General features: G+C 39.4%; 1 protein-coding gene across 1 annotated transcript in view; it reads left to right on the top strand.

Moving 5' to 3' along the window:
• nrip2 (nuclear receptor interacting protein 2) overlaps positions 1-12,953 on the top strand; it is a 33,531-nt gene continuing 20,578 nt past the window's right edge. The window contains exon 1 of the mRNA XM_034075129.1: positions 1-591. Within this exon, the coding sequence (XP_033931020.1) occupies positions 436-591 (156 nt within the window). The 5' untranslated portion in view covers positions 1-435. The remainder of the gene's footprint in view (positions 592-12,953) is intronic.

Below are 12,953 nucleotides of genomic sequence, written 5' to 3'. Positions count from 1 at the left end.
AGAGAGAGAGATCCAAGGACAGACGGCACTGAGGGGAGGGGGAATAACACACTCTCACTCACACCTTCCACACAGCCTCTGCTACACTGAGGCAGATCTTGACAGTGTGAGGAGGAAGATGCATGTCTTCATCAGAGGACAGGACAATAGCTCCTAAAGCGGCAGAGACAAATACATGCCAGGACTACAAACACAGAGAAAGAAAGACAGAGCCCAGAGGGAAGGGCATTTCAGAAAGGGCAGAACAGAGCGGAAGGTTTATTCTGGTGCTTAAAAAGGACCGAAAGCAATCCTAAAAAAGCTGCCTTCTGGGGATTCTCAGCCTCTCTGCATACGAACACTCGGTCTCTTTCTGTCTGCAGAAACCTCTCTCTGCTGCTGCTGCTGCGGCTGAGGTTATAGTCTCCACAAAAGACTGCTTTACAGACCAAGAACATGAGTGAGGCGAAGAAAGGTGAGCTTGCCATCCGGGATAAAGCCATCCTGCACCAGCAGAGGCGTCTGAAGCAGGCCACCCAGTTCTCACACAAGGACTCGGCTGACCTCCTGCCCCTGGACGGGCTGAAGAGACTCGGCACAACCAAGGACTTGGTGAGTGGACAATCAGGTCATGATTTGACTGGAGAGGCTGTTGTTGCTTAGCAGATGTTAAGGGTTGAGTATCCAGCAGCATGTCATGTTTGAAAGAGTACTGCAGTGACACATGTTGGACTAACGATGGAAAGTTGGTTATGATGATGCAGCAGAATCAGATATATTACCTTCTATATAGATTGGTGCAAGGATTTCTAAACCTGGAAATTAGTTAGTATTTGAGCACTTCCTGTTCCGTTGTCTTGAATCAATGTTTTGGATAGTTTGTGGTTAGATGCCTGAAATAAGATATGTGGTTAATAAAAGCTGAAGGGATTTTCATGTGTTTTTCCACGACATAAAATATGTCATAAAAACCTAGCTTTTAAATGTCTTAAAAAATGGGCGGTTGCTAACAAGTGGCTAAATGAGAATGCTAAACGTCATCACGCCAAACATCAGGCGCTTTAAGCTTACTATTGGAGATGTGAAGTCATGTGACCTGCTAATCGATACTAACTTGTAGGGGTCTGACTACAAGAACATGTTTTCACTTCACCACGCTTTTTCACACATTATTTGACCTTGTTAAAACCTGACGCCTTCCTTACCCACAATGCAACCAGACACTGTGGTTTGGGTGTGCAGTGTTAATAATGGCTAATGTAGTCTTAAGCCTGGATACCGATGTTTGTTCAACGCACTTCTTTATAACATTTATTTTCAAACTTGTAGTCCTGAAAGGACTCTGGCCAGAGATGAGGACTCGAGGAACATGACTTGGACTTGAGTGCGACTCAAGTCACTTATGAACTTGCCATGATATCACCAGACCTTTGCATGAGAGATATTTCGTTTGCGTACAAAAACTACACAAAGGTCAACCAAAACAAATCGCATTACAAAATGCATGTGTTGAAAACAGCACTATATTTGGCAAAGAGCTCCAACAAAAGGATTATGATTAAGTTTAAACTGTCAGAATAAAGAGTACAAGAGTACAACATGTGCAATGCTATAAGTCAGAGGTCCAAATGTCTTTTTTGGTCAGATGTAGAAAACCTTCACCTTGAAGAAAATGCAACTGATTAGTATTGGTTTTGGTGTCTAATTGTTTCAGCACTACAGAGGGGACAGCTGCTTATTGGCTGTTTACGTTGTTTAAACGTCGACTCCTTATATAGATTAAGTATAACCACCATGTCCCACACTAATGCACTTCTATATCTTCTGTATGTTGTTAAGTGTATCCTTGAAAAGGGACTACTCCAAGAAAAGCTCATGAAACCATGAAAGATTTAGAGTTTTGCAAAACGTCCATTTCAAGTAGAGTACAGAGGGAAAGGTCGTTATATATATCCAGCAACACACGCATATTTTAAAGGTTGACATATAGGATGAAAGACATCTTCCCCCTCTTCACTTCCTCCTCCTCCAGAAGCTATACAGCAAGCTGTTATATGCTCTGGAGGAACTCCCTGTAATAATCTTAACAATGTATTACCCACCTCCTCCTCCTGTGACACAGTTTTGGTTTGATGGCAGCTTCCCAGATTCCCCAGAGCTCTCCAAGAAGCTCAACACACACATCCTTCTGAGGCAGTGCTCTGATATAACACTAAGATACATCTATGTCTGCCAGCTTTTAATACCAGCACGTACTGCTAGAGAAATCATTATAACCGCCTCCTCTTCTTTTTGTCATGCATGGATAGATACTGTATGTCTTCTCTATACCCTCTAGTGTTCCTGTGATAACATTATGTGAAAGTGGAATTAATAGATTGTGGAATTGTTCCAGACTGAACACATGTTTTAGTTTAATCCTATTGCAATGGCATAAAATGGTCTTAGTCTTAGAATCTTAGTGAATTTGTTGACTTTCAGTGGTTTTGAATGAAACATCTCTATAAATAATGTCCGGATTGGATTCATGCCCCTCTAAGAATGACTTGTGATACCTATTGTGATCCCCTACTATCTTCATATAACGCCGTCAGGTCAACATTTCAATGTATCCCATGGTTAACAACAACAATACTGCAAAATGAATGGCATTCCCAGCAGCCTATGGACTTTCTGTTTAGTGATTATAATAATGTGTTAGTATTCTTACAGCCTAAACTCAAATGGTTAGGATAGAAGGTGAATCATGTCATCTTTTGGGGCTCCGTACTTAATGAAAAGTGCACATCTATACACTATTAAGGATACAATGAAAAGATAATGTAAGTCAAGATAATGTTCCCCAGAATATTCGTTTGAAGGAGTTCAAATCACCCATTGGCTGCCAGTGATTCACCCTGCGGGGCCTGAACAGCCCCTTTAAACTATTATCTTTTCCTCTTAGATGAGTCATCTCAGCAGTTATCTAAAACTTAATCTGTGGCGAGACATAGCCATGGGGGAGCAGAGCATGATTTGAATGATATCTATAAAAGTAATGATGTTCCATGTTGGGAACTTGAGAGGAGGAATGGAAATAGCCAGCAGTGTCTCTACTCTGCAGGAACCATGCAGAATCACTCAGGCTGTGAATACACATTACATGGAAAAGAAGCATGGTGTGTTTCTGAGGACTCCTCTCTGAAATAAGATGAGATGATCTGGATAAAGCTGTCCATCCATTAGTTTGTCTGCAGGAAGCCTGACTTACATCTTCCAGTTATACTGTGTCCTAGCCTTTTAGTAACGGCTGAAGAATGACTATTTTCTTTTTGATTCGAAGCCTTGTTGAACAAAAGGCCAGACGAGAAATGTCAGGCAGTGCTCTTTGACAATGACTGATCATTTCCCCCTTCTCTTGGAAATCAATATGGTTCATTTCTATAAAAGTGTCAATTTCAAAAGGCAGAATGTACTTATTTTGTAGCTATGTTGAAACCAACTCCACTAAAGGTTCAATTGACAACAATTTGGATGATCAATTAAGTCATTATTCAGGCAGAATATAAAACATTAGCTAGTTCTAGTCTCTCAAAAGTGCAGATTAGCCGCTTGTCTTTGTTTTCATTCCTTTTAACTTGAAGATAAAGACACAAATCAGCGATTTGAAAATGTCCCTTACAGCTTTGGGAGGTCATCATTGGTAGTTTTTCTCTATTTTTCTGACATCTATAGGCTAAGCAAGCATACATCAAAAAACAAGGAAGAAAATGTTATTTAGTTGCTTCCCTATACGTCCCCAGCTTCGAGTCTCACTCCCAAAATGTCAAGCCATTCCTTTAAATATGGGTCTTCTGAGTCATAAAGGTTTTTATGCTTTTATGCCCCAGATATTTTTGGCTGTAGCTTAATTTCTCTTCCTCTTCAGTTCTGCTGGCCTGCCCGTCCAGAGTGCAATTCAGCAGCAGAGCCTGTTACGTAAGAGTGCATTTGTTTTGCTGCTCTATGGCCCGAGGTCCTCTCACTCTCAGCAGCATTCATATTTTTTCAGATTGTATCAGGCTAGAAAAAACCTTTTGTAAAGCATATGCCGTCTAACTCTTTAGTAAAAAGTATGTAAGATTCTGAAGGCTGGTCTTGTAGAAGGGTTGAACCTAATGTTGGTTTAAAAAAACTAAAACACATACTTTTTTAACCTAAGATATATTGGACATATTTTACAGTGTTTTTACATCTGTATTGTAATCTTCTGTTTTATTTTGTTATTTTTTTACATCTTTTCTCTATGTTTACATTACAAATACACCAATGCAATTTTCTTATATACTGAACTGTGATTATTAGGCTCAAACAAACAAAAATATATTATGTTTGTTAGTGAGCTAGCCATTCCCCCTGGTTTCCAGTCTTTATGCTAAGCTAACCTGCAGCGGTTAATATTACCTTACAGATGGGAGTATGCAGTAAAGCGAATACGTATATTTGTATAAAATGCTGAAGTATTTGTTCATGATAAAATATTAGATCATTTGTGAACTGAAGAGTGTCCCCACTTAAAAAAAAAAATCTTCAAACTAGAAATCACTTAAAACAATACATTTGTCTATTTGCCAACCCATATGGTTTAAAACTGGTGAAATGTTTGGTTGGAGAACATTTCAACAATATACCTCAACGGTATACTGTCCTTTAAAATCCAAAAAGTGCTTCTATTGTGCTGCACACATCTCTCTTTTTTCTCCCTGCAGCTTAGCTATCCATTTGCTCATGTCCCTCTCCTACAGATGAGTGAGTCTGAAACCTGTGTGTGTGTGTGTGTGTGTGTGTGTGTGTGTGTGTGTGTGTGTGTGTGTGTGTGTGTGTGTGTGTGTGAGTGAAGGCCTGTCTAATCGAGAGATCGGAGTCCCTAGGTACTGTGAGGATGATCAAAAGCTACAGAACTGGGCTTAGATGACACAGAGGGAAAGGATGGATGGAAAAAAGTGAGCTGTGCGCATTAAGTATCTAGTCATTTTATCCATAGGCAAAACAAATTGTAAGACATTTCTTAAATATAGATAAATGAGAAGGGAGAGGAGTTGTGCTTCTGCCAAACCCTAAGTTGTGACCTTTAGGATGTCCTGTCCTTTCAAAAAGTCAAGTAGTCCACATTCTCATCTGGAGACAGGTTTTTATATTCATACATATCCTGATTTTCTTTCTAAAAATCAACTGTGTACAATTTCCCCCAAAGGGCAAAGTAGTACTTCAGAGTGAAGAGCAAACACGACAATGTCCCTTTGTATAATCGCCGGGCTCTCAGGAGTTGTCCTCTTCCTGTTCTCTTCCAAACAAGCCACATCACATCGGTTTCAGATGCTTTATTATTAGCCCCGAGACAATTAGGTGGGCTGGAGAGGCGTGAGTGTGAACTCGTCTCTGCGTGTCATCTGGAGCTGTGGAGGGGCGGCAACACTCCCTCAGCTGCTGCCACAGCACAGTATTAAGAAGGGAGGCTAAAAATACCAAACGACAAAACAACCCCGTCAACAGGAGAGAACGCAACATACTGAACAACGAAAATGTTTTTGTTCATTTGTTTGCTATGGACAGCTCTGACGCATTAAACCAAGTAGTGTTGGCGTTTTAATTTGAAAGCAAAATCCAATAAATGTACATCTGGTAGAAATATCTGAACTGGAAAATGAAGGTAATTTACATGCAGGTGAGCATTCAAAATATAAAGCTGGGGGTGGAAGAATGATGGCTGACTAATCAATGAATCAGTAAGGCTTTTATTTAGACATACACACCAGCATATACAAAGCAACATAATAGAGGCTTTTATAGGCCTTTAGTTGATACACATATTCATCATGGATAAATGAACTGATCCTTCAGCAATGCAACACATGCCCACTCTAATGGGATCGAATACAAAAACATAGCATCACTATTGTTGCATACATCCGTTTTCCACACTAATGACTTATTGTTGACTGGATGAAAGAGACATTTTGTGCAGGGTTTTTCGGATTGAGTAAAGAGACAGAAACTGATGTGAGAAGTGAAGAGGAAGTGAGGTGCAGCAGATGTGAAGCTGCTGGAGCCACATGCAACAGGAAGTGAGCAGCTGGAGTCTCTGTCAGAAGGAGACGGATGGCTTCAGAAAACTCATCTGACTGGATGAAAGCCTATTGCAGCCAAATAATTAGTCCACATGGCAATTAGCCCACAATCTCACTCACAGAGAGATAAATACAGAGAAAGAGAGAAAGAGGAGGAGGGGGAGGAAGAGGATGATGGCCTGATACAATGACAGTTGTCTTTCTGTCCAACTGCTTTGGACTGGTTATTGTTCAGAGTCACAACAGGACTCACATCAGCAACATATAGACTGTAAATATAAAGGTACAGGGAAACAGTGTGTCAAACGGAGAGCAGTTCAAACAGTTTTTTGCACACTTTCCTTTTCGACAAGCAGCAACCTCAAAGTTAATGTTATGAATATCAGCTAAAAAACAATAAGATCTAGATCAAAGCAGTTTCCATTACTCCTCCTCCTCCTCCTTCTCCGAGAGATTTCAAACTAAATAAGTAGAAGATACACAAATGATTGGTGCATTTGTTGGGGACTATTTTCACTCGAGGATGAAGAATACACATGTGAAGCATTATTGGTTCTGGAATTCCTTAGCAGTGACTTGAATACAGAAGATCAACAGTCTTTATTTGGTTCATGGGAAATAAGTAACCTTTTGGCAAACTGGTAACAGATTTTGATCTACCCTGAGCTTCACAAACAAAATGATAAAATGGAGAGCAGAGACTTGTAGCCTCAGTATCAAAGTCATTCCTTTAAGACTTTAAGGGTGATACATGATGGTGAAAGCTCTCTACCAATTTGACGACACAACTTACTTTCGGAGCAATGATTGTCCTAAAAAATCACTCCACATGCTCTGAACATTAACAGACAGGTTACACCTCTGCAATGCCAGTTTCACCTCAGCTGCTTCAACAATTAAACAATTCAGTGTCAGATGAAGCATAGACAGCAGGTTGCATCATGTATAATAGATGCACTCATTATGGGACGCCGCTGCCTGCTGTCTTCATTAGCATTCATATTAGGAAATCCAACAGCATGCTGTATGACTGATGCCAATTCACATATTCTCAGTCTGATAACTTTGGTGTTGATGTGTCATGAGGAAAGTTAGAAATTGCCCTAATAACAATTCGTCTGACAATGAACAATTCTTGTTTTTTGATCATCAGCCTCAACGTTTTGAAATGACAGTCGCCATGATACTTTTGGGATAGCTAACATAAATTATGGATTAAGTGCTGTGGTCTATACATGTTTAGGCTATTAAAGTTAACAGTTTTTTTAATAAAGAAAGTATACAGAGTTGGCTACTTACAGTTCATGTTACCAATGTGCTAAAGGATGAACAGACAACTATCACGGGATTGCTTTGATACTGATCAAATTTATAAACTTGATTACATCTTTAGAAAGTGCCAGACACACTAAACCTCCAACTTATCATGAGTTCAGATCTTCACGAATTATGATGTACATAACAGCAATCAGGCGCTGAGAGTTTTAAAGTACCTTAATTGCCTCCATTTTACTTCTATCTGTACTTCATGCACTATTTCTTCAAATGTCGTATCCACCTCAAAGAGTAGACACTTGATGGCCAATTTCACCTCTGAACCGGTACACATGCGTGGACACTGAATGCCAACCTGCTAGCAGCTCAATGTTAACCATGATTTGCTCTCAAGCTGACCTCAGAGCAGTCTGGGCCCAGCAGAAAACAGACGCCGACTGTTGAAATGAAATTACATTGTGTTCGGTGTGTCTATCAGATTCAATCTGTTCTTCTCTCTGGTCTCATGAGAACACAGAGGAAGAAACTCTTCCTTCCCTTCCTCTCCAAACGGTCGGATCTTGACATTATTTCCCCCTTCTGTTGAATAAAAACATTTCCACCACACTTGATAAGCCGTTTCATTCAAATAATATATTCCACTCCTGCTGACTCACACGTTAGCTTATGCATGTAAGCCCTGACTGTGAGTAACCCCTTTTGACAAGCTGTTCTTTTCTAATTTGCAGAAGAGGATAATTACTGTTAATAAATGTGTGATTCAGCCAGTGCATTCCCCATGTGGAGATAGGACACAAACACTCGGAGAGGCCAGAGGAAGTGGCCAATGTCGAGGACTTTACAATAAAAAATGCTTTAGCTCCTTGATCTGATCTGGAGGAGCTCAATGGGAAGAGTTCCTGCAGAGAGGAGGGACTACTTTTTGGATTACTCTTATCTGAGGCTCAGCGTTTGGGTTGGTGTAGAGAATACATGCTATCAATGGGATTTCTACTGGTTGCAAGAAAGATACTGAAAAGAAGGAGAGGTTATCAATAAGGAAAGGTAAATAATAAAAGTGAATGAAAAGAAAACGGTAGATGATGAGGGGGATATGAAAGAAAAGACAGTCAAAACAAATGGTAACAATTGAAAAAAAGGTAGAAAGACAGGTATATAATAAAACAAAATGGAAATTAGAGAGGAAGGGAAATGGAGAAATGAGGACAGGTAACGAGAAAGAAAGGAGAGAAGGAGGAGGAAGTCAGGAGAGAAGAGAGGGGAGACGTAAAGAGGAGAGGAAGGATGTAAAGATGAGAAGAGGAGATGCAAGTATGAGCGATGTAAAGGAAGAGATATAGCTCGGAGGAGAGGAGAGGGATCTTAAAAGATAAAAGCAGAGGGGGGAGAGATCAAGAGGAGAGGATATAGAAGTATAGAGGAAATAAAAGAGAGGAGAGGAAGGGAAAAGAGATGTAGAAATGAGAGGAGATATGTAAATAGGAAAGATGTAGAAAGAAGAAGAGAGACGTACAGTAAAGAGAGAGAGGGGTGAAACGAGAGGAAGGATTTCAAGAGGAGAGATGTAGAGGAGGGATACAGAAAAAGAGGGGGAGGAGATGTGAAGTAGAGAAGAAGGATGAGAAGAGGAGACTTGGAAACATAACGGATGTAAAGAGGAGGGATGTACAGAAGAAGAGGGGGAGGAGATGTGAAGAAGAGTAGAAGGCTGAGAAGAGGCGAGATGAAAGGAGTCTGAGCGCTGTAATGAGGAACCCTCTCTGCCTGGTTAAGCACTCGGACACAGCTGGAGCTCGGATCGGAACGAACGCCCTGAATGGACACGGCTGTTGATTGGCTCCAAGCGTTGTTGTTTTGCAGCTTGGACACAGAGATGGTGAATTGAGGGCTATAACTAGCAAGAACCAAATCTCGTGTTTTTTTGTTGCTTTCTTCAAAAGCAGCATTGCATTGTCAGTTCTTCTCTTTGACCCGGCAGCTGGAGCTGACTCCTGGATGATCCTCCTGCTGAGGTGTTGGATTGAAACCATGAACATCAAAGACATGAGATAACATTATTACAGGCGTGTCAAGGTCATATAGAGGGCCTCGGTCTATATGCCTTTTCCTATTTGAGTTTTTTATATATTTCTCTGTCTCCTTACTGCTTGCCAGCCCATGAAATGGTCCTTTGTTGAAATTCTGGTCAGGAATACTTTAACAGCAGAATCAAGCATTTCTATGCGCATGTTCATCAGAGCAGAACATCAAGTAATGACCAGTTGTGTGGAAAGTAAAACACAGGGAAGACAACCTTTACTATCCCCTTAATATCAATCGCATCGGCTGGATGGAGTTCCCTCAGACAAAAGGGTTTTGATAGCACATATATCTCTCAGAATATGTAGTCTAAAAACAAATCCTGTCTTATTCACTGAGCCGTCAGACATATCTCAGTTTAGCCACCATTATGCACTCTGAGAAATGTGCAGTTTATCAAAAGATGGCCAATGTCTGCACCTCTGATGGCGGCGGTCAAATGCCCAGAATGACCCAGAAAGGGCTCTCAGGTCTGTGGAAAATCACTGTTTTAACTTAGTGCCATCATCAGCCACGCTCAGGGTTACCTTCTCCAATTGGAACATTGGATTGTGAATCACTTTTGTGATTTCAGTGAAGCCACTGCAGGTGGTTGATTGCATTTGGACAGAAGAGAGCGACGATTGTAGAAATCCAAGGCTGAGTTACAGAGCAACACAGAGCATGTGAGAGCAACAGGTCGACAGATGGAGATGGCCTTTTGGAGATTGGCTATCAACCACATATACTTCAACGGAGACGTTATGGCTCTACAGATGCCCATGTTGGCTGGTAGGGCAGTTATTCACTCCACACTTTGATCAGGAGGAGTTTCCATGACATTTGACTTGACAAACAGTGCAACATTTTCTCCTCTTACAACAACAGGATAATGGGAAAAAAGACGACTGAACTTCCTCCTGCTTTCACTATGTGTTGAGTGCTGAATATACAGTTCAAGTATTTAATATACACAGTATGCACAACAATTACATGAAAGCTGCCGTCAGCCTTTTTCTAAGGCTCCTTGCAACAATGATGCTACAAAATGTGTACAATTAAGTAAAGAAATGATATATAAGTACAACATATGAAACAGAATACACATATAATTCTGAGGTAGACTGGTGTAGAGTACTCATAAAATGACAGGCATACATACATGTGTAAACTGCATTGGGTGAAAATATTACATATTTAAATAGTTGACATCCACCTGCCTTAATTGTTTTCTTTCTAAGAAATGTTTTTTTGAAGGATTTAACAACATAGTTTATTTGCTTATACTACTTTGTATATGTTAAGAGCTAAATCTATTTTTATTTTAATATGCTGCACTCATTTATAGTACTCCTAATATTTGCAGGCTTTTCTTTATACTGTAACTACGGCAACACTATTTCCCTCAGGGTTAAATAAATTATCACCTTTGTTCATTTCAATTAGCCTTAAAGATCCAGAGGATTTAAGTGTCAGAAAGTAAAAGCAAAGGCTTTGTGGTTTAATAAAGCAGAGACTCTGTCAGGGACCGTCTCTTCTAACGCGTGCTGTCTGAAAGTCTGAACCAGACTGTGCTCTGGTGAACACAATGTGATTATAGAGAAAACAGGCAGCTTAAATGCAATTTACTTTTATATATTTTCCAGAAAGAACAGCCACTCACTGGAATCATGTTGTTTTGTTGATGTTGGTCTACTTAATTGAGATCAACACACTTTTTTTAAATGTATAGATTACAATGTACACCATGTGTTATGTAATGCATAATCAAATAGTGTTTCTGTAGCCAGATAAAACCAAACATGCTTAAAAGGTGCTGGGTGTATCCACTTTAGAGGGTGTGCTGCTTTTGTCTAAAAATGTCCGTCATACCAGAAATCCCACACCTAGTGCAAGTGATGACCTGAAAGCATCCTTCATTTGGCTTTGATGACATTACAATGCAACTTTTACATTTCACGTATTTTGAACAGCATTTTTTTCCCACTAAGGCTAAAGTTAGCAATTTAAATCTCAGTATGAGTTACTTTATGTGGGGGCGGGGGCTGTATCTGAAATGCTACGGCTGATGCTACGCTTCAAAATATGTAACTCACCTCAGCATGCACAGTTGAAATGGAGTCCGCCTGCTTGGCTTAAAGATAGTTTCGGTGTGACTCATCCAGAGCACATTTTTGGTGACGATGAGATATAATACCGAAGCTATACATAACCTATATCTTGTCTTAGCAGCTCCAGAGAAAACAGAACACACTTCACATTCAGCAAAAATGGTGGATGTTTGTTTACGACCTTACACTGTAAATTAGAACTATAATTACTATGCAAGTTGCGGGATAGCATCTAATACGTTTACCAAATATGACCGTCTGAATGGGATTTTCCAAGTCTGAAAGATTTATCCTCAATGCCAGTCCTTCAATTTAAATAATAATAATGTATACTATAACTAGTTATTAATGCACATAATTGATCTCCTTGAATCTGTAAATGCAAACAGAAGTCCTAAACAATTGTCTTACAGTTTTCCGACAAAATGTCACCACCTATTATAACAAACCAAGCAGCTGTATATTTTTTATTTGAAAAGGAAACCTTTATTTTTCTGACACCTAACATACTTCTAAATGTATAAGAAACTGGCAGTACTAAGAATTAATTAAAGGTGCTAAAGGTTAGCCAGAATGTTTTTGCGGGTGTGTAATAGTCCAATTAAAGCAAAAGGTTAACTTTAATAGAACATTTACAAACATACAAATATATTTGAATACTCATTTTGTGAAATGAAGCCAATATTGCCCTTGAATTAAGACAGAAATTACCAAGGGTAGTCATTTCTGTATATTATGCCACTATTACTAGATGATTTTACCATTTGTCAGCAGGGAACTGATTTTAATTCAACATTTCCATCTCAATCAGCATAAGAGAGAGCAACACATCATGTTCTCTGAGTGTTCAGATAATCTGGAGTAATGCTGACATGTTGCTTTAACACAGTGACCAACATATGTTTTGTTCAGATTAAATGTGTCTTGCGTCACAAGCTATCTGTGACATTCTCTGTTGAGATAATAATTTATAATATAAATATGTATCTATTCACCATGCGAGCAGATGCTGCCTATCCTCTGACATACATTGAATTTACTGATTATACGACAGGTGCCTACTAACATTGTTCTAATCAAATTGTGTTGCAGAGATTTCACTCTGTGAAGACTGAAATATAGAGAAAATGCTGACTAGAATACAAACATTGTGTAGTTGGCATTTAAGTGGGGCTGCATTCAAAGATAAATTGCATGACCATTATCTCAGTAAAGTAAAAGTACAAGTATTGACATCAAAATATACTATATACACTATACGAAAAGTAATTGTTAGGCATAATGGCCCATTTTAGAATCTATTAAAATAGTGTATTATGTCTGCATTCATCACAGCTGGTTTATCTTAGCCTATAATCATTTGTCAATGTTTAGGGTTAGGGTTAAAAGACAACTGTGGTAATTAAAAAGTTCAATACTGGCTTCTTAAATGTAGCGTACTTCA

Source organism: Pseudochaenichthys georgianus, chromosome 23 (assembly GCF_902827115.2).
Source record: "Pseudochaenichthys georgianus chromosome 23, fPseGeo1.2, whole genome shotgun sequence".
Lineage (NCBI taxonomy): Eukaryota > Metazoa > Chordata > Actinopteri > Perciformes > Channichthyidae > Pseudochaenichthys > Pseudochaenichthys georgianus.
This window is presented reverse-complemented; position numbering and strand designations above follow the sequence as displayed.